Here is a 20,788-nt window from a genome sequence, read left to right as displayed (position 1 = left end):
ACTCTGATAGCTGTTATTTCATTTTTTATCGTTTATCCTATGATCTGACGAAATATTAGGTTCTACTCGCTTCGAAAACGAGTAGTTGTAGTTCTTGGAAAGAATTGTAGTAGTTGTAGTTCTACTCGCTTCATTGTAGTTCTTGGAAAGAATTGTGATTAGGAAAAAAACCACTTCTTTTCCCGGCCCTTGAAAACCGGATGAATTTAGTAAATATGCATCAGCTGAAATTTTCTGCCGCGCCGAGATCAAGTAACGAGATCAGTAGTCTTTTACCAAATCAAAAATGGCTACACTAAATTTGCCTTGTGCAAGCACTAACTTCCCGAGCTTCCAAAGGGCAAAAAAGAAGCGGAACGAAGACCATGAAATCATAGCTTTCATTGAAAGGCGGATATTAAACAAGAGAAGGTTGCTGACTTCGAGTGAGACTGACCTTCCACTCCTTGTACTTGTTAGATACGTCTCTGCCAGCCTGAATGACTCTGAGCTTCATGGCCTCCGCAGTCTGCATCATCCTCTCCTTGCTCTCCTCCATCGTCATCATCCCATCTGGCAGAGACATGTGACGGATCTAACACACAACACAAAACATATTATCTCATTATAATAATGCATGCGACTGTACATCAGACAACGCTGCCCTGGCTAGTATGAACTCTTCACGATCGAAAATGTTCCAGTCGAAATGAACACTTCAAGAAGAAGAATGGGTCTTTTTAAGTAGAATGGGTCATTTTAATACCCATTTGAGCTACTAAAAAAAACAATCGTGAAAAAAAAAACGCAAAAAATACCCCCAAAAATCAGCGAAATAAATGAAAAAATTCCGAATTAGCATAAAATCCATATGAATTTTCAGAAACCTTCTAACCACTACCATAACAAGCCAATAATTAAAACAAAATCATAACCAAACCTCTTAATCAAAAAAAGAAAAAAACTGCTTGAAAATGCCCCACGTGAACAAAAAATTTTGCTCGCTTAGAATTTTTTTCACACCTCAATTTCTCGCTCTCCAGAAAACAAGCGATATGAACAAACATAGCTGGCAGATTGCCAGAAAATAGCCGCAAAAAACGACCGACCAAAATATTCTGTTCATTGAGGGCTGATATGTTACATTTTGATTAAAAATCTGTACAAGTTTTTGCTGCCTCTATTAGCTGCTCTCAAGAAACCTTCATTTAGAGTGACACACACCCATTTGACCTTATCTCTCTGAATTTAAGTCAATAAAAGTCAATTTCAAAGTGAGGAAGTCATTTTTGAGAGTGAGGTAAGTCAAGTGTGACCAAAAATTTAATCACGCGAATGAACAAAAACCTCGCTCAACTAAGAGCGAAAAATGACGTCACAGACGCTTTTCAGTTGAAAGTGCATGAACGAATGAACAAAAAGCAGATTTGAAGTGGTTGTGACGTCATATGGTCGTAACAAAATCGCGACGACGAAATAAAAAAAACATAGCAGGACAAGTCCTGACGTAAAATTCAAAGAATTTTCATTAACTAACCAAAAAAATAGACATAAAACGGACAATGAGTGAATTGGAAAAACCGTTTCTAAAAAATCAGATTAAAAAAAAACAGAAAATCAATGTAGAAATGCCGCATGTTAAAAAAACCATTAGCGATAAACAGAATTTTGGCTTAAACAAAAAAATTGGTCTAGAATGAACTATGAATGGATTTGGAAAACCATTAAGAAAAAAATTGAAAAAACCGAAAAAACGATCGAAAAAACCGAAAAAACAGTAAAAAGCCAAAGTGAAATTTCCGCATGTGAACAAAAAAGTACTACCGAGAAACAGAATTTTTGTTCAAACACCGTATTCTCACTCTACTTTAAAATTAGAGCAAAAAAATTTCACGCCGCAAAACCACTCGCTTTTTCGCTCCACTTCCTGTTTCGGCGTGACCAAAATCACTACTCCAATTTGACTTCAAAAATCATGAAAAGGTGTGCACAGATCTTAAAAAAACATAGCCGGAAGAATTCTGGAAACGACTCGAAGTTGAAATCCATTTAAAGGCCACCCAACTACTTACCAGACATAATGTGCCTCCACTTGACACAAAACCAAAAAACAAAAAAGTAAATACAAGAAAATCAAATCTGTTAAAATATGATAAAAAATATGATCAAATTTTGTTATAAATTGAGATCCCAAAACAACAATATCTGCCAAAAAACTTCATCAAAACAACTAGTAATTACTAAAAGCACATATGTGAATTTTTAAAAATCCTTGAGGCAAAATTACGAAAAAAAAGTTCTTAAAAATAACTTGCACTAAAAAACTGCAAAAAGTTAATAATTTTTTTAATATTACAAAAGCATATAAAAACAAAGAAAAAATCCTTTCGACCAATAGGGCATCCCGATAATCGCAAGACAATGGGCAAGTGATAATAGGCCAAGAAATTTGTTTAAAAACAAAAAAAAAACAAAAAACTGCAAAGAATTAATAAAAAGTTCCAATGTTCGCCATTTTTTGTCATATTTCTCAACAAAAAAATGATTCATATCCACAAAACTGTAACCATTTGTTATCTAAAATTTGTTTAAGTAGAATGCGTCTTTTTAATACCCATTTGAGCTACTACAACAAACCAATCGTGAAAAAAACGCAAAAAATACCCCGAAAATTAGCAAATGAAAAAATTCCGAATTAGCATAAAATCCATATGAATTTTCAGAAACCTTCTACCCACTACCATAACAAGTCTATAATTATAACAAAATCATTACCAAACCTCTTAACCAAAAAAGAAAAAACTGTTTGAAAATGCCGCACGTGAACAAAAAATTTCGCTCGCTTAGAATTTTTTTCACACCTTAATTTCTCGCTCTCTAGAAAACAGCGATATGAACAAACATAGCTGGCAGATTGCCAGAAAATAGCCACAAAAAACGACAGACCAAAATATTCGTCTTTTGATTGAAGGCTTATATGTTATATTTTGATTAAAAATCTGTAAATTTTTGCTGCTTCTTAGCTGCTCTCAAATAACCTTCATTTAGAGTGACACACACCCATTTAACCTTATCTCTCTGAATTTAAGTCAATAAAAGTCAATTTCAAAGTGAGGAAGTCATTTTTGAGAGTGAGGTAAGTCAAGTGTGACCAAAAATTTAATCACGCGAATGAACAAAAACCTCGCTAAACTAAGAGCGAAAAATGACGTCACAGACGCTTTTCAGTTGAAAGTGCATGAACGAATGAACAAAAAGCAGATTTGAAGTGGTTGTGACGTCATATGGTCGTAACAAAATCGCGACGACGAAATAAAAAAAACATAGCAGGACAAGTCCTGACGTAAAATTCAAAGAATTTTCGTTAACTAACCAAAAAAATAGACATAAAACGGACAATGAGTGAATCGGAAAAACCGTTTCTAAAAAAATCAGATTAAAAAAAACAGAAAATCAATGTAGAAATGCCGCATGTTAAAAAAACCATTAGCGATAAACAGAATTTTGGCTTAAACAAAAAAATTGGTCTAGAATGAACTATGAAAGGATTTGGAAAACCATTAAGAAAAAAATCGAAAAAACCGAAAAAACGATCGAAAAAACAGTAAAAAGCCAAAGTGAAATTTCCGCATGTGAACAAAAAACTACTACCGAGAAACAGAATTTTTGTTCAAACACCGTATTCTCACTCTACTTTAAAATTAGAGCAAAAAAATTTCACGCCGCAAAACCACTCGCTTTTTCGCTCCACTTCCTGTTTCGGCGTGACCAAAATCACTACTCCAATTTGACTTCAAAAATCATGAAAAGGTGTGAACAGATCTTAAAAAAAACATAGCCGGAAGAATTCTGGAAACGACTCGAAGTTGAAATCCATTTAAAGGCCACCCAACTACTTACCAGACATAATGTGCCTCCACTTGACACAAAACCAAAAACAAAAAAGTTAATACAAGAAAATCAAATCTGTTAAAATATGATAAAAAATATGATCAAATTTTGTTATAAATTGAGATCCCAAAACAAGAATATCTGCCAAAAAACTTCATCAAAACAACTAGTAATTACTAAAAGCACATACGTGAATTTTTAAAAATCCTTGAGGCAAAATTACGAAAAAAAAGTTCTTAAAAACAACTTGCACTAAAAAACTGCAAAAAAAAAATATTTTTTTTAATATTACAAAAGCATATAAAAACAAAGAAAAATCCTTTCGACCAATAGGGCATCCCGATAATCGCAAGACAATGGGCAAGTGATAATAGGCCAAGAAATTTGTTTAAAAACAAAAAAAAAACAAAAAACTGCAAAGAATTAATAAAAAGTTCCAATTTTCGCAATTTTTGGTCATATTTCTCAACAAAAAAACGATTCATATCCACAAAACTGTAACCATTTGTTATCTAAAATTTGTTCAAGTAGAATGGGTCTTTTTAATACCCATTTGAGCTACTAAAACAAACCAATCGTGAAAAAAACGCAAAAAATACCCCGAAAATTAGCAAATGAAAAAATTCCGAATTAGCATAAAATCCATATGAATTTTCAGAAACCTTCTACCCACTACCATAACAAGCCTATAATTATAACAAAATCATTACCAAACCACTTAACCAAAAAAAGAAAAAACTGCTTGAAAATGCCGCACGTGAACAAAAAATTTCGCTCGCTTAGAATTTTTTTCACACCTCAATTTCTCGCTCTCTAGAAAACAGCGATATGAACAAACATAGCTGGCAGATTGCCAGAAAATAGCCACAAAAAACGACATACCAAAATATTCGTCTTTTGATTGAAGGCTGATATGTTATATTTTGATTAAAAATCTGTAAATTTTTGCTGCCTCTTAGCTGCTCTCAAATAACCTTCATTTAGAGTGACACACACCAATTTAACCTTATCTCCCGGAATTAAAGCAGAGAAAAATCAATTTCAGAGTGAGGAAATAATCTTTGAGAGTGAGATAAGCCACTTTTGAACAAAAACAATCACACAAGTGAACAACAAACTCGCTCAACTAAGAGTGAAAAATGACGTCACACACGCACTTCAGTTGAAATTGCATGAGCGAATGAACAAAAAGCAGATTTGAAGTGGTTGTGACGTCATATGGTTGAAACAAATATCACGCAAAATAAAAACAACAGAAGGTCAATATTAGCCCCAGCTATTGCTGTGCGGCTATTAAAAAAACCACTCTCTTTTCGCTCCACTCTTCATTTTGTTCAGCAACAAAATCACTCCAAATTTTTTCACGTGTTTCATTTCCCGCTTCAAAATTCACTCCAATAAAATTGATTGAAAAAGGACTTCTCCAATACTCCTTTTCGAGTTGTAAAAAAGACAGCGCCCCAATACAATTCAATTCTTTGAATTGTAAAAAAAACAAGAGAAGGCCAATAATAGCACCAGCTATCGCTGTGCGGCTATTAATAAACGAATTATTACCTCAGGCAAGCATTTCCATCCGGAGTTGACATTCTCCATGGACTCGTCATACTTGAGTGTAGTTCCACTGCTCTGTGTCCGCCTGTGATTGCTGCTGTGTTGGTTATCGGATGACCGTGGGAAAGGGAACCAGGAAGCAGCTGTGAAGTGTTTGAAAGAGTGGGCGTAGGTGCCACTGCTACTGCTTCCTTGCCCCTCTCCGCTCAATCCAGTAGAGGGGTCCAGAAGTTCTTTATCATCTGTTGAGGACACAAGCGGAACATCCGCAATTGCCACCTTGGTACCTCCTGAAAAAAATCAATCATTTCCAAATTATTATACACTTGGGAATTCGGATCCGTTATTTAAAGTCCTACATTGCCTTTTAAGTGTTGCATTCTTCGGCAGTCCATGAAAATCTGATGCCTTGTAGATGGTTGTCTGATGATATGTTATTTAAATGGTATAAATCACATTTTAGACGATACGTATACATAAGCGAAATTAATAATTATTCAAAAATCTTTTTGCTCCAACATTTCTTTAGAAATGGCGGAATATTTATGCGAGGCTTGCTTGAACAAATTCAAAGCATCCCAGACCAAAATGAGTGGTACCATACAGCTCTTGATACGCATATTTTACCGATGTAACTTCTAACTGTATGTACTCAATTGAAAATCTCAACTTTTAACAGTTTTTGAGCTTTTCTGATTCCCTTAAGAGTTTCTGCTGAATATCATATTTCCATGTTTTCTTCAAAAGTTATATTAATCACCTCAAAGACAATACAATATTTTTTACACTTTATTTGGAAATTTTCGTTTTCGTCTGTTGTGATTTCAACGGCTAGTAAAATTCTCTTCTGACTCGCTAATCTCCCAGACTGTTTTTTTTCTCAGCGAAGATTATCTTTTTAGCATAGTGGAAATTAATTCTTTTCGTTTCAACACTGACGAACTTTGGTTACTATTTTTTTCTTGGTATTTGAATGGTGTAGGTAGATCTATTTAGGCCTAAATATCATAGAGTTTAATTTCCCAATTGTTGGACTTGCAGGAGAAAAAAATGGTTTTAAGGATTTGAACAACATAAAATTCCAAATCGGCAAAATTATAAAAAAATAGAAATTATATTCGAAACTTTTTAAAAACAGTAACTTTTGTTGATAATGCTTTTTCCTTTCTCTTTATTCAATTTTCGTGGGCAAAAATTATTCGAATCACAAGAAAAAGCTGCAGGGACGACTAACGAAGTTATCTGCAACTTGGAAACATTCTACAGAGTGAAGAAATAGAAGACTGACCTTCTAACACACTAAATTGATAGAAAATAGTATTCAATCGAAAAAATGGAAAAGGATACTCCTTGAAAATGGTCGGAAGTCCTCCCACATATCAATTGTTTTTGGTAAATATGACAAAACCTATTGATCAGCAATATTTTGACCTCTTTATAGTTTTTCTCTTTCTCTTTGCTGATCTATGCATGAAAAAGAAACAAAATGACTGTCGTTAGAAGAAACTCTCAAACTACTGGCTGGGTGATGTAATTTAGAGGGGGTACAGGCTACAGAAACTTCGATGGCTGCCAAAAACTTATGCGCGGGGTTTGAAGCCGCGATCTACCGGAATAGAAATGGTGAAAAAAAGCACTATTCTAAACCAGCCATGCTTGGTAATGCCTAATTTTTATTTTTTTAGCAACAGACTTAATTTCTAAATAAGAGCAATTTCAATCAGGTGATTTGATATTATGTGAAAACTCGATTAGGCGAACGAAATTTTTGTAGCCATTAGGCGAAAATCCTGAACAAAAGTTTTGTGAAATTAGGCGAATGGCAATTAAAAACACTTGAAAGAGGTACTTCATAATCCACTCGATGCTGTAAAGTTGTCAAGTGTCCATGGCAGTCGCCTTTACATGCCAATTGTCTGATTTTTTACATTGCTTTACTCATCACAGCCATTTTTTTAGTTTTAAAAAGTCACAAGGAACAAATAGAGAATGTTTAAAATTACTTATCAGTAGGTTTAATGTAAATAATTTTAAAATACTGATTGAAAAAACGCATAAAAAATTGGGGCAGTTGGGGGGTTTAAATCACATCATCAAAATGCTCAATATTTGAAAACTCTGGTCAATTTTTTATTGTTTTGAAAGCTACTTTTTTCGGAGCCAATTGTTACAGCCACTTAATTACATTATATTACCAATCGGATATTGCAGTACCTCTTTTAAGTGTTTTAATTGGTATTCGCCTAATTTCCACAAAATCTTAGTTACGAATTTTTGCCTAATGGCTACAAAAACTCCGCCTAATCGAGTATTCGTCTAATATCCTACGCCCTATCAATAACATAAATTCGAAAAATCAAGCATGAAAAACTCACTCGAGAAGTGAAATTGAAAGAAAACGATCAAGCAAAAATTTTGCATAAAAAGACACCCACGTTTAGAATAACTGCTTTGAACTTTGTTTTAGATCAATTAAACAAGCTTTCGTTCTTTGCTTTGGAGTTTTGATCATTTCATTTATCTGAAACACTTCTTTTCACTTGCGGCATTGTCTTTTACCTGTTCTACTAATTTCACCAAATTTTCCCTTCGATTATAAAAACGAGAGTATCATAATATAGTTACGTTCAGTGTACAGCCAAGCAGCTATAAAAAGAATTCTTACTGCTTTGTGATTTCTTGAAGACTCTCTGTATTTGTTGTCTTTGCTAAACTATTGGTCAGGGTTCTGTCTTTATCACAATTCAGAGAAGAAGCTGGTAAATATGCGTTGTTTTTTTACTTCGCATTATTTAAACCTTTTATTTGTCAATCAGGGTGTTGGAACTCTGTGCCTGCGCACAGAATAAAGCGAGCTCCTTTTCTCTACTTTCAGATTCTTCGCAAACTTCTAACACATGATTGTAGTTATCGGATGGTCAGTCAAAAACAACTCAGAATTAGGTGATAAAAATGATCTGAAAAAAAGGTCACAATGAAGATTTTTTTGGGTTTGTCTTATTTCAAATCAATTTAATGATTCAAACTGCAGCCCTAAATTATCTTCAGGCTTTAATGCGTTATTCACAAGCTGCTACTAGATGACACTCCCGGAATCGTGCATCTGCTTCGAAAATTTGTTACTAGTTTACTTCACAGACAATCTTCTTCTACTGGTCGGCAAGCAGGCGCAAGCGCCAACGTGCAAACTATCGTGCAACTAAAGTTCGTTTTTTAAAACATACCAAGCAATCTATGGCATTTCGTGGTGGTAGTTAACTGATATTTTTCTTTAGGCTTGCTCAAGTTTCTTTATTGTTAATGTGGTGCGTTTTTTGCTTAAGTTATTTTGCATTGCTATAACTCAAGAGTAGTGCGGTGGTAGCAAGAAGTCAGTATTATTAATATTTTTCATTTTATACTTATCAGAACCACTTACCAGTTGCTTGTGGCTCACAAAATTCCACCTCTGCAGTCGCCAGTATACTCGTTGGATAATATGCGTCACTCGTAACGTCTTTACTGTGTTTCTTCCTTTTTATATGTTCAGTGGGCTTTTCATTAGAATCCAAGCTTCGACGTCCTCTCGGGTTGTCTGTAACCTCACAGTATGTATCACCAGATGTCTAAAACGATTTATTTACAAAAGATAACAATTGCAAGTAAATCTAAGGACCCACTAAGTGTGCTAAGCTTCATCTCTTGTCTTAACTAATCCAACATTTTTCTTCAGTAAAAATTTCTCTTTCTGCTTACGCATCGTAGAGAAACAACGAGAAACGGCACATTGTAGCTCTTACAGACCAGTTTTCATTTTTTTTATAGAAAACATATTATATTAGGAAAATTTGTAGGGGGGATTTAGTAAAAAAAAAGTATTAGGAATATAGTTTATACTATATTATACTATTAATATTATTATTGATATAAAATTATTTTGAAGTTTTTAAGTCGAATTTATAAAAACAGTTCTCGCTTTTACAAAACAAAACAAACGTAAAATTTCACACGCTTGTTGAAAAAAGTATTCAAAAGACAAAAAAATCTGAAAAAAAATCTCTTTCCTTTTATTAGTATCTTCTTGTATTACTCTCTTCTTGTAAACCTTTCTAGATTTACACTTTTTCGTAGTTCAAAAAGTTTTCAATACAGCCGAAAATTATTAAACATGGGAGTCTAAAAATATACACAGACGCAAAAATTTCATAAAAGAAAAAGAACATTCAACTTTCTTTTTCTTTGAAGCCAAATTTATTTTAAACATAACCGACTAACGTCGGGCGAATTGCTCTCAAACGACCGACGAGCGGTTGGCTTCGTCAGTACCTAGCCACTGTTTAGTGACGTTAGCTTTACCTTGATTGAAGGGGCGTGAAGTTAGGGTAATAGACGATGACCTGACGCCACATAACAGCCGCTGAAGTGCGGCATCAACAAAAGAGTTAAGGAGAGAGAGAGAGAGAGAGAGAGAGAGAGAGAGAGTGCGAGATAAAACGTGAAAGAGAAAGAGAAGGAAAGAAACGCCAACCAACACAGAGAGAGAGAGAGAGAGAGAGAGAACTAAGAATTTTTTCCATGATGAGATTCGACACTACAACTTCAAGTTTTCTAGCCTTGTTGGTAACTAAATCATATAGAAAAAAAACTGAAAGTCCAAAATTCAGAAGAAAGTTTCCACAATGAAGAAAATGTTTAAAACCATTTTTCGACCCTGGATTTTTGTCATGTAACCCATCTGCAAGACATAAAAAGCTTCGTTTGCCAGTTTTGATCGTTAAACTCAGAAAGGGACAAAAATATTCAAAAATTTTAAAAACAACAGCAAACTTTAACAAAATCTTGCAAATATTCGTGACACTATTATCTTCAAAAACCATTGCATTGTCTCAGGAGGCTATCCAGTATCCCTATTTCAAGCCTTAAACAGTTTCGCTGGCCCATAAAGATCCATACGCTTGGAACATAATAATTTTTCAAAAATTATTCAAATTAATTTTTATAAAAAAATTGCTACAATTAATACAATGATAACCATTCCATTAACTCTGGAAACTAAACAGCAGCTTACTGTCAAATCTCGAAGGAGGTCCCTGGCGCAGGAACAAATGAAAAAAATAAAAAAATATTAAAAAAAACTTCCATAAGTTTTTTTTAAAAAAGTGCTTGAATTCGTGATATTAATATCTTGAAAAACAAAAACATTGCATCCGAAAACTACGCAGTAGCCTATTACCAAATCCTAGAGGAGGTTTTTTGCCTCTTGAGGTTGGAAAAACCTTAAAAAACAATTTCAAAAAACATGAAGATTGACAAAAATTTTTCAAAAAAATGCTAAAAACTAGTGAGTCAAAATCTGAAAAAAATTCTATGGCAAATAAAAATTTTTGAATAAGGTACGATCAAAGCCTATAGGAGGTTTCATGCTTCCTGGGGCTGGAAAAACTTCGACAATGACAATGAATTTTGGAAAATTTGAAAAAAAATCAAGTTTCATCAAACAACTGCAAAAATTCGTGATGTTAAAACGTTGAAAACCATTTCATTATCATTAGAAACTATGCATCAACCTGTTATCAAACCCTTAGGGAGATTTTCTGAATCCTGAGGCAGAAAAACCTTGAAAAGACAAATGTCCAAAAAAATTTTAAAAAATGCCATTTTTGTCAAAAAAATGCTCAAAATCATGTTAAAATTTTTGAAAAAAAATCGTTATATCTAGAAACTATACAGTAATCTATTAACAAACCCTAGATGAGGCTTCCTCGGCTCTTGAGACCGCATAAACCTAAAAAACGACAAAAATTTGCAAAAACATTGAAAAAATTTTCAAGTTTTGTCAACAAAATGCAAAAATTCGCGATGTTGAAAACATTCAATTAACACTAGAAACTATGCAGTAAACTATTATCAAACCCTATAATGGGTTCCTTGACATCTAAGGCTGTTAAAACTCAAAAAATGACAAAAATTTTCAAAAAGCTTGAAAAAATTTTTGAAAATTAATATAAATTTTCCGTGTTTTTTAGCGAGCGGTTGTTCCTCAGTAGCTAGTTACGGCGGGGGGGGGGGGGGGGGGGTTGGGGTGGGGTGGGGGTCACTGGGGTGCTGATGGGGTGGCAACAGCGCGGTGGGGGTGATAGTGGGGGGGGGGGGTCAACAGTTGGGGGGGGGGGGGGGTCTTCAACCTCTAAGAAGATTGGTGGTTCGTCAGTATCCACGGGGGGGTGGGGGGGATTTGGGGAGGGAGGTGGGCGGGGTTGAGCAGCAGAGGGGGTCAAAAATAACCGTCAAAAAAACTGAAAAAATTTGCACGTTTTGTAAAAAAGTGTAAAATTCGTGATGTTAAAATGTTGAAACCATTCCAGTACCACTAGAAACTATCAATTAGCTTTACCTAGAGGAGGTTCCTTGACACCTAGGGCTAAAAGAACTCAAAAAATGATAAAAAAAATTTTCAAAAAGCTTGAAAAAAATTGTGAGAATTAGTATAAAATTGCGTGTTTTTACGATTGGTTGTTCGTCAGTAGCCACGGTGGGGGGTTGCATCGAGGGGCTGATTGGGAGGCGGGTTGGTAACAGTGGAGGGGGGGTTGGGGCAACATCTTGGTGGGGGTGGGGGCGGTAGAGGGGGTGTCAACAGTTGGGTGTCTTCAACCTCTAAGAACTGCCCTTCACACCATAAGTATTATAAGGCTCCAAAGCGGTTTGAGCTGAAACAGAGCTGAAAGGCTCTAAGAGCACTTAATGCCCGCTGGGCGCTACCTGTTTATCCCGTTTTCGAGGACGAAAAGTCAAACGCGTCGGACGAAAAATCGGTCAAGCGAAAAATCGCATAAAAAAGACCGACAGGACTAATATAATTGCTACAAACTTCGTTTGAGAGCAATCAAAAACCATAGAGTACGTTTTAGCTAATTTTTCTGACTTTATTTGCTTGAAACCATATCCCATAAACAACCACGTTACTCCTGATTCAAAACAAAAATATAGAAAACAATTTTTACTGGTTTCTCCGAAACCAGAAAAAAAACACTGCTAAGAAGAAATATTTGTTTAAAACTTTTTGCTGGTTTTTCTAGCTTCTTGAATAAACTTTCTCAGCGCAAATTAAAACTTCTATATCAACGACTACTTGATTCTTAAGAACATTAAAACTTTTTCGTTTAAGAAAAAGAAAGGCAAAGATTTATTCAAGTTAATTTCGCTAAAATATAAGGGTCCTATATTATGCTAAATATTCGCTAAAACTGAAACCCACGCCCTGTACCTTATTTTAAAGCTGACTTGTTTCACATTTGACAGAATTGCCTCAACATTAGATGATTTCTCTAAAAAAAGAGAAAAATCTGTTTATAATTCAGTTTTATATTCTGATTATTGTTCCTGATGCCAGTAGCGATTTCCAAACTTAAGCTATCCAGTATCCTCCAGCTGATTACAACTTTCAGCCGATCAAATCTATGAATAAACAAGACTGATTTTGATTTTAAATAACTCATATCAAAAAAGTTTTTTGGAAAAGTGAAATGTTTTTGAAATTTTTTGTTTATCTTTTTTTGATAATTATTCTGGCTAACAAACCTGTTCTTTTTCAGAAATTCAAGTTTCTTTATCAAAGCCTATTTTAATCAGCAGAAAAAGAATAGGAAAAATTTTATTTTCCGAACTAAGAAAGATGAAAAATTCTATTTTAAAAATTATTTTGTGAGTAAATCAGACATGTCGGCACGCGCGCCTAAGCTGAAACCCACGTTCACTAAATCATTTGATTAATGATTTGATTCAAATTTTAAAGAACTGACCAAATATTGGATATTTGAGGCATGAACAATTTCTTGAACAAACAATAACATATTTTTAAATTCTATATTCTGTTGATTGCTCCTTTTAAATGATTATCAAATTGAATCTCTGCTCTTTTGGATTCAAGCTAGCGTGCAACGTCAGATACATGAACATGTGAAAAATGTGAAGAAGTCGCCAATACGATTTCACTTCAAATACAAATACCTAAAATCGGGATTTTTTGACAGTAAAATAGCAGAATTGGTTCTTTAAGTCACATCTAAAAACAGCAACAGAATGCAACCAATTGAGGAGAGAACGAAAAAACGATTCTTAAAATTCTTGACCTCAACGACTGAAAATGACTTCAATGCTAGCACTGTTCCGCTGATTCAACATTATTAGATATCTAATATCACGTCAATCTATAGGAGTCCCTCATACATTTTAGCTTAATTACATAGGGGATATTCATAAACAGAAAACACGATTGAGAAAAAAACCGACGCAAAATGTTGGCATTTTCAACACTGCAACGTTCTTGTCGACTGATGTTTGGTTGATTTCAAAACACATTTTCTTAACTTGAATCCCACTGATATGAAATAAATTTAATTACAGAATACACCGTATGAATTAATTGATATACAAAACGTCAGTATTGCAGTTAGAACAATTTTAAAACGTTTGTTTCATACGTTTTCTTTGATTTGTCGCGTAAAAATTGATACGAAAACTTTTGGGCTAATATCAACAGCAACAAGCATTAGAGATGGTTCAAATCATTGTTAATAAGTTCAATTAACAAGCATCCAAAATTTAAGTTATAGGTTAATAACTTCAAGCAGCGGGCATATAAAATTCGGCTTAACGGGTTTATCCCGTTCTACACTTGACTTCGTTTTTATGACTCCGTTCATTTTAGATTGCTTTCCTGAGCAACTGCTGTTGAAAAAACGCTTCAGAATGAGCAAAGAGTAAAACTAGCGTTGGGAAGTTAAAAAAGAGTTCACGCAAAATGTTGAACAAGCGGTGACTTACGGCAAAGCGAAACAAATTTTTATTCACTAAGTTAAAAAATACGACCACTATAATAGCCGCCAGAGAATATGAGGGCGGCTATTAAAAATGGTCCCACAATGGGCCACTTGAATCAAAATTTACTTCAAAAAACAACTTGTTGCCAAAAAGATTACAGTCTTGTCTTGGTTAGCAAATCACTGTTTTTCAAGCCATTTTTTGCTACAAATATTGCAAAATAGTAGCTGGTCTAGATTGCAAAATAATTGTCAATGCATATGGTTCTACACCTGGCAAAAATATATCAACATACCCAGCAGATTGCCGAAAAATAGCCGCCGTTGATTCCAATAAGCATGATTGGGATTGAAAAAATATTGAAAAAAAAAGATTTTTGTACAGAAACATTTTTAAGTCCGATTTCTTTTGCTAGCATTTTGTAGTTGAACATACTTCTGTTTCTTAGAGAGAGACTAAATGGGCTACTATCAATACCAATAAGCATTAGAGAGAGGTAACTAATACTTATAGGAACGACGTTCAAATAGCGGGCATCTAAAATTGGGCTTTATGGGTTTATCCCGTTTCTATTCCTGACATCCATTTTTGTACTAACTCTGTTCATTTTGAATTGCTTTGCTGAGCAACTGATGTTCAAAAGCACTTTCAGCAGAATGAGAGAAGAGAGAAACTAGCCAAGAGAAGTCAAAAAGATTTCACGCAAAATGTTGAAAAGGCGGCAAAATGAGGTAAAGCGAAACATTTTTTTATTCGACGAAGTAAAAAAAAAAATAGGAGCGCTATAATAGCCGGCTGAGAAGATGAGGGCGGCTATTAAAAACCATTATGCTTAAATTTGTCAGTTTATCATGTCACAAGAAAGTCGTACTCAAAAATGCTCTGAAAATTTTTTTAATTTGACATGCTAAAACTCACGAAAAATAGTCAAAACAATCACAAACTACAGAAACGAGCTATTCCAGTCAAAACCAAGAAAAACTTTTTGACCTATTTGAGACGTATGTTGGAACATTCTGAGCTACGCAGATTCGTGCACGAACCACCTTGTTGAATATGTTCTGTCAGCTAAGTCGAAACTAAAGATAAAGCACCATAATTCAATTACATCAGTGGAGACTAAAAAGAATATAGCAGCACTTACATTTACGTCTGAAGTGCCTTGGGTTTTTATAGGTTAGATGGACTTATTGTGGGTTCTAACGGCAAACATAAAACAATTTGTTTTTCACAATTTGCATCACAAAGTTTTTGGAAATCAGTCAAATTCAAAATCAATGCACAAAATATCGTGAAAACAGCCAATTGGTGATTATTCCTTAAATCCATCTACCCCAAAAACCAGTATCGCCACGTATAATCCAACAACCCGGTTTCGGCGCGACTGTGCGTGGTCTCTAATATTTGATGTTCAGTCTGAATCTTCAGTACCCAGAGAGTAACACAACTTCAATTCACTCATATTTTTTCTGATCTTCGTCCTTCTTAAATGAAATTTTTTTAAGACATGATAAAGTAATTTTTGTTTTATACTGCCTACGTTAACTCAAAGATAAATGACACACAGACGCTCTAAATTGCACACAATAAAATTGTGTTCAAAAAGTCAGGAAAGAAGAATTTTGAAGAATTAGTTTGAGAGTTCAATGAAAAAAGTTGAAATGACTTTCTTTTCCTATTGTCAATTTTTGGCGGTTACATGATTTCAGGTTCATCTTTCTAGGACAATTTCGTTTTGGCTATATCGAAAACCTATGGGTTATAACTACAAAATAATAAAATTAAAAAGAGAATTTTTGAGGACGAGAGAGAACCCTCGATAAGTAGAAGAAAACAATAATTTTTGTTCTGTCTTTTAAATTTTTGTTATAAATTATATTTCTGTTGCATAATTGAATGTAAATATTTCTGATTTAATTCTTAAAACAAACAAAAATTCTAACTGTCTTTGACCTTCCTATGTACGAGCTCCTTAAATTCGTTCTGAGGTCATTGAATGACCTGCAATCTGAGAACTTCTTGAACAACTTATGAAAAGCCTGAATTTATTAGAAGTCATTCTTTCCGTTTTTAAAATGAACTAACGTGCAGGGCTTAAATTGAAAAATGTTCCGTTAGATATCGAGCTCTAACATTTTTCAACGTTATATAAAATGCAAGAGTATTAATTACTATATAAGAATTATTAGACATATTTTCAGAGGAAAGTGACCAAAATTTAATTTAGAAATTTCTCTCACTATGGCGGGGAACGAAGAAAAAAGTAGTGCTCAATGTTTTAAAGTTGTCGAACAAATTTAGGCACACGTTTTGGAGGGAAGCACAGGATTTCACAATACAAATTTTCTTAAAATTTTAAAATATCCTTTTCTATTTATAATTTTGCAGTGGTTCATTTGAAAGGCACGGTCTTGTTGACTGTTTTGTCCCGTTGCCTATCTCCTCATTCTTTCCTATTAAAGTAATTTATTCTACCTCCCTATCCCCCAACCTCAATAATTCCATTTTTTCAATTTCCAATTTTTGTTTTCTTTCCAGTTTTTTGAACGAATGCCCTTTTCAACCTTTAATAATTAATCGTAATTTTAAAACATAGCTGGCAGATTGCCAGAAAATAGCCGCGAGAGCTTTGTGGAACTGCAGTCCAAAAAAGATTTCAAAAAATACCAAAAAATTTATCTTTTTATAAAGAGCTAGCAAAAGACCACCATTTTTTTCCTGTTATACCTTAAATTTCATATTTTTAAGAATCTATTTAACTTAGCTGCTTCAATTAGAGTGACACACACACCCATTTAACCTTATCTCTCGGAATTAAAGCAAAGAAAAGTCACTTTCAGAGTGAGGAAATAATCTTTGAGAGTGAGATAAGTCACTTGTGAACAAAAACAATCACGCAAATGAACAAAAAAACTTGCTCAACTAAGAGTGAAAAATGAAGTGACGCACGCAATTCAGTTGAAATTGCATGCACGAATGAACAAAACGCAGATTTTAAGTGATCGTGACGTCATATGGTTGTAACAAAAATCTTGACGACGAAATTAAAGCACATAGCAGGACAGGTCCTGACGTACAATTCAAAAGAGTTTTTATTGACAAAACAAAAAAACTAGACCTAGAACGGACAATAGGTGAATTGGGGAAACCATATCTAAAATAAATCAGATAAAAAAACAAGAAATAACTGAAAATCAATGTCCAAATGGCGCATGTCAAAACAAAAAACAACTAGCGAGAAAAAAATGTGGTTAAAAAAAAACTAGGCCTAGAATGAACTATGAATGGATTGGGAAAACCATTTAAAAAAAAACCATCCAAATCGAAAAAATAGAAAATCAAAGTGAAATTGCCGCATGTGAACTAAACACCTTTAGCGAGGCAGCGAATTACTGTTAAAACACAGGATTATTACTCTACTTTAAAAGAGTGAGAAAATATCACGGCGCAAAACCACTCGCTTTTTCGCTCCACTTCCCGTTTCGGCGTGACCAAAATCACTACTCCAATTTCATTTCAAAAATCATGAAAATGTGTGAAAAGATCTTAACAAAAGACAGCGCCCCAATACAATTCAAATCCATTGAATTGTAAAAAAGAGCAGGACAAGTCCTGAGTTACAATCCAAAGAATTTAATTAATTAATGAATTATCAAACTAAGACAGTCATTTGAACAAAAATTAACAAAATCTTAAGAAAATTAGAAAAGTTCTTTTTCCAGTACTTAGCGTTTCAAGAATCACTGAAAATCACAACACATAAAAAAACTGATTCTACGCTTTCTTAGATTGAGTAAACAAAAAACAACTTAGTGGGAATCAATGACATACAAAAAAGAGGCAAAAACTCAAGCTTGCAAAAATCAGAATTTCCTGTTAAGTAAAAGAACCTCATAGCTGTCATTCAAACAAATGACTATGACATACCATATTACTTTAGAAGTCACTAAATATGTTTCATTAACTTCTCATGAGCAACGAATGAATCTTGTAATGATACTTAGTTATTTAAAAAATGGTTAAAAAAACTCAAATATCCACTGAAAATTTTTTGGAAACCGTACAGAGTAATAAGTCATAGAAACCAATAACTATGAACTGAACCAATTATTGTGAAAAAAAGCAGCTTTGTCAAAATATCTGACTTGTCTATAATGAAATTAAGCTATAATACTGTAGTGATCAATAAAAGCTCGTAAAACTCATAAACGCCGAAATGTTTTTTTGTTAAAAAAGTGTCAAATTAATTAGACAAAGCATGAATTTTGAACATGAACAACTTCATCGATTAGAATGATTCCTATTAGCAACCTATGAGACCAATCACTATTCAGAATAAATGAAAAGACAACAAGAAGTACAACAAACACTTGCAAAACACAAAAGTTCATTAACAACATTTAAAAACAAAACTTAGGCGGCAAATAGCCGCCGTCGAAGCGCTCGATGCAAATCGGGATTGAAACAGAAAAAAGTAGAGACAAATTTACCGATTTTTTTCTGTGTCAAGAAGTGTTCTAATTTGGCGTGCAGTTTCAGTTAGATTCTAAAACTATACTTAAAACAGAAAACTAATAAGCCTAACACCAACGTCGGCTAGCAAACACTCCAATGAACTTTGATAGCCTAATTCTGAATGACTTAATGACCAGGCGTTATCTGTTTATCTCATCTCTTTTGATTTTGCTCTTTTTGACTTGACAGTATTCACCACCTTGCGTAAGTCAATGCGTGAAAGAATTTAAAATAGATTCAGTTGAAACATTGAGTGAAATAGATCAGAAATCAAACGTGAACATCGAGACTTGTTTAAAACAAAAAACGTGATGAAAAAGTAAAGCGAATAAAAAAAGAGCGCCTAAATAATAGCCGTTTAGAGGCTGATGGCGGCTATTAATAAAATGAAAGTCTAAAGATAACTAGCCAGGAACGCAAATTTTTAATTAGTTTCATTTATGCCTCATCAGCAACCAAAGAGACCCACCGTTAATGATACTAATTGATAAGACAACAGAAAAATTGTAGAAAAAGGGGGCAAACATCAAATTTTCACAAATATTTTATGCCAACAAATAGTCACAGAGCCAAAACAAATATTGGCTGCTCGTTGATGAGTTCAAGCAATTGCAGATCGTTTAGAAGAGCACATATGTATTTTAATAATAGCACTCAAGAGAAGAAACGCTGAACACAGAAATCAAATTGCCGCATGTGAAAAAAATTACTTTCAAAAACTGAAAATATGTTTGAACACCAATTTCTCACTCCACTTCAAAAGCAATTTGAGTAAAAGTCACGCTTCAATTCTACTCGCTTTTCCAATCACTTTACTTCTCCAGCGTGATTAAAATCATTACTCTAATTGGACTTCTGGCTGACGTGAAAAAGCCGAAAAAAAGTGAACAGATCTTAAAAAAAAGACCGCGCTCATACAATCCAAATATTTTGGATTGCAAAAACTAAGAGAATGCTAATAATAATAACCCCAGCTATCGCGGTGCGGCTAGTAATAAAAATCAAAACTAGCTTCTAAGGGCTACAAAATGTTGTTTTTTTTTCGGTACGACGCGTTGACGAAAAGTGAAATTTTGACTAAAATAGCCGGCCCCACTTTGAAGAAGTAGACACTCAAGCTTAGCTCTAGGCATGATTAAACTAGAGCTACGAAATCAGATCAAAATTAACTCCTTAGCTGGATATAATTCACCTCGAATTTAGTGAGGTGATTAAAAACTATAAACTGAACATAGCCGGCAGATTGCCGGAATAGCTGCGAAAGAATAGACCTGCGTGCCATATAATAGAGATAGAAACAGATACAGATCTAAATTGAAAAAAAAAATCGACGCCGTTTAAAAAATTGGGATAGAAAACATTCAGCGATAAATCAATAAAGGTTGTTAAAATTCATTCCACAGAAGCCTCTCGTTAGGAACCGTTATTACACATATGAGTTCCTTTGACCTTAAACAAACTCAAATTAAACTTAAGTTTTAAAGTGCAAAAGTCATTTTATTGAGTGAGGTAAGTCACGTATGATCATAATCTAATCACGCAAATAACCTAAAAACTTTCGCTAAAGCGAGTGAGAAATGACGTCACGCGCGCAAATGCCGTTAGTGAGAGGAAGAAGTCATTCAGAAAATTTGACTTTTTCAGCTTTGCTGTGTGAACAAATGTAAAACGAAAAAAGAGCGTCAGACGACGAAACAAAAAACATAGCCGGAAGAATTCCGGAAGCGACTCGAAGCACCAAAACTTCACAAAAAGCTGAAGCCATTACCTTTTGTATTAAACCATTAACTCATTACCTCCACGGGTCTGATCTAAAAATCGGTGAAATTTAAACCACTGTCACCAAGAGAAAGAAAATGCATTAAAATTTTATTATTGAAAACGTTTGGTAACGTTAAAAAAAGTCTGAAATAATTAGGATGGTCAAAAAACTGATAGCCTGACAAAGCTGATAGGGCCATCAATTGCCCTCAGATAATTAATGATTCTAATCTCAAAAAGATCGCGAAAGCAAACGGCAGATAAAAACTTTTCAAAAAAGACAGGA

At 34.1% G+C, this 20,788-nt stretch overlaps 2 protein-coding genes across 2 annotated transcripts in view; both read right to left on the bottom strand.

Annotated features, from left to right (window-relative positions):
• Positions 1-20,788, bottom strand: part of LOC142337622 (fizzy-related protein homolog) — a 270,950-nt gene that overhangs the window by 198,805 nt on the left and 51,357 nt on the right.
• Positions 1-20,788, bottom strand: part of LOC142337618 (uncharacterized) — a 41,819-nt gene that overhangs the window by 19,103 nt on the left and 1,928 nt on the right. Inside the window, exons 2-4 of the mRNA XM_075386972.1 lie at positions 8,843-9,029; positions 5,428-5,714; positions 437-574 (exon numbers count right to left, since the gene is read on the bottom strand). Of these exons, the coding sequence (XP_075243087.1) occupies positions 437-574; positions 5,428-5,714; positions 8,843-9,029 (612 nt within the window). The remainder of the gene's footprint in view (positions 1-436; positions 575-5,427; positions 5,715-8,842; positions 9,030-20,788) is intronic.

Source organism: Convolutriloba macropyga, chromosome 4, assembly GCF_964194025.1.
Source record: "Convolutriloba macropyga chromosome 4, txConMacr16.3, whole genome shotgun sequence".
NCBI lineage: Eukaryota > Metazoa > Xenacoelomorpha > Acoela > Convolutidae > Convolutriloba > Convolutriloba macropyga.
This window is presented reverse-complemented; position numbering and strand designations above follow the sequence as displayed.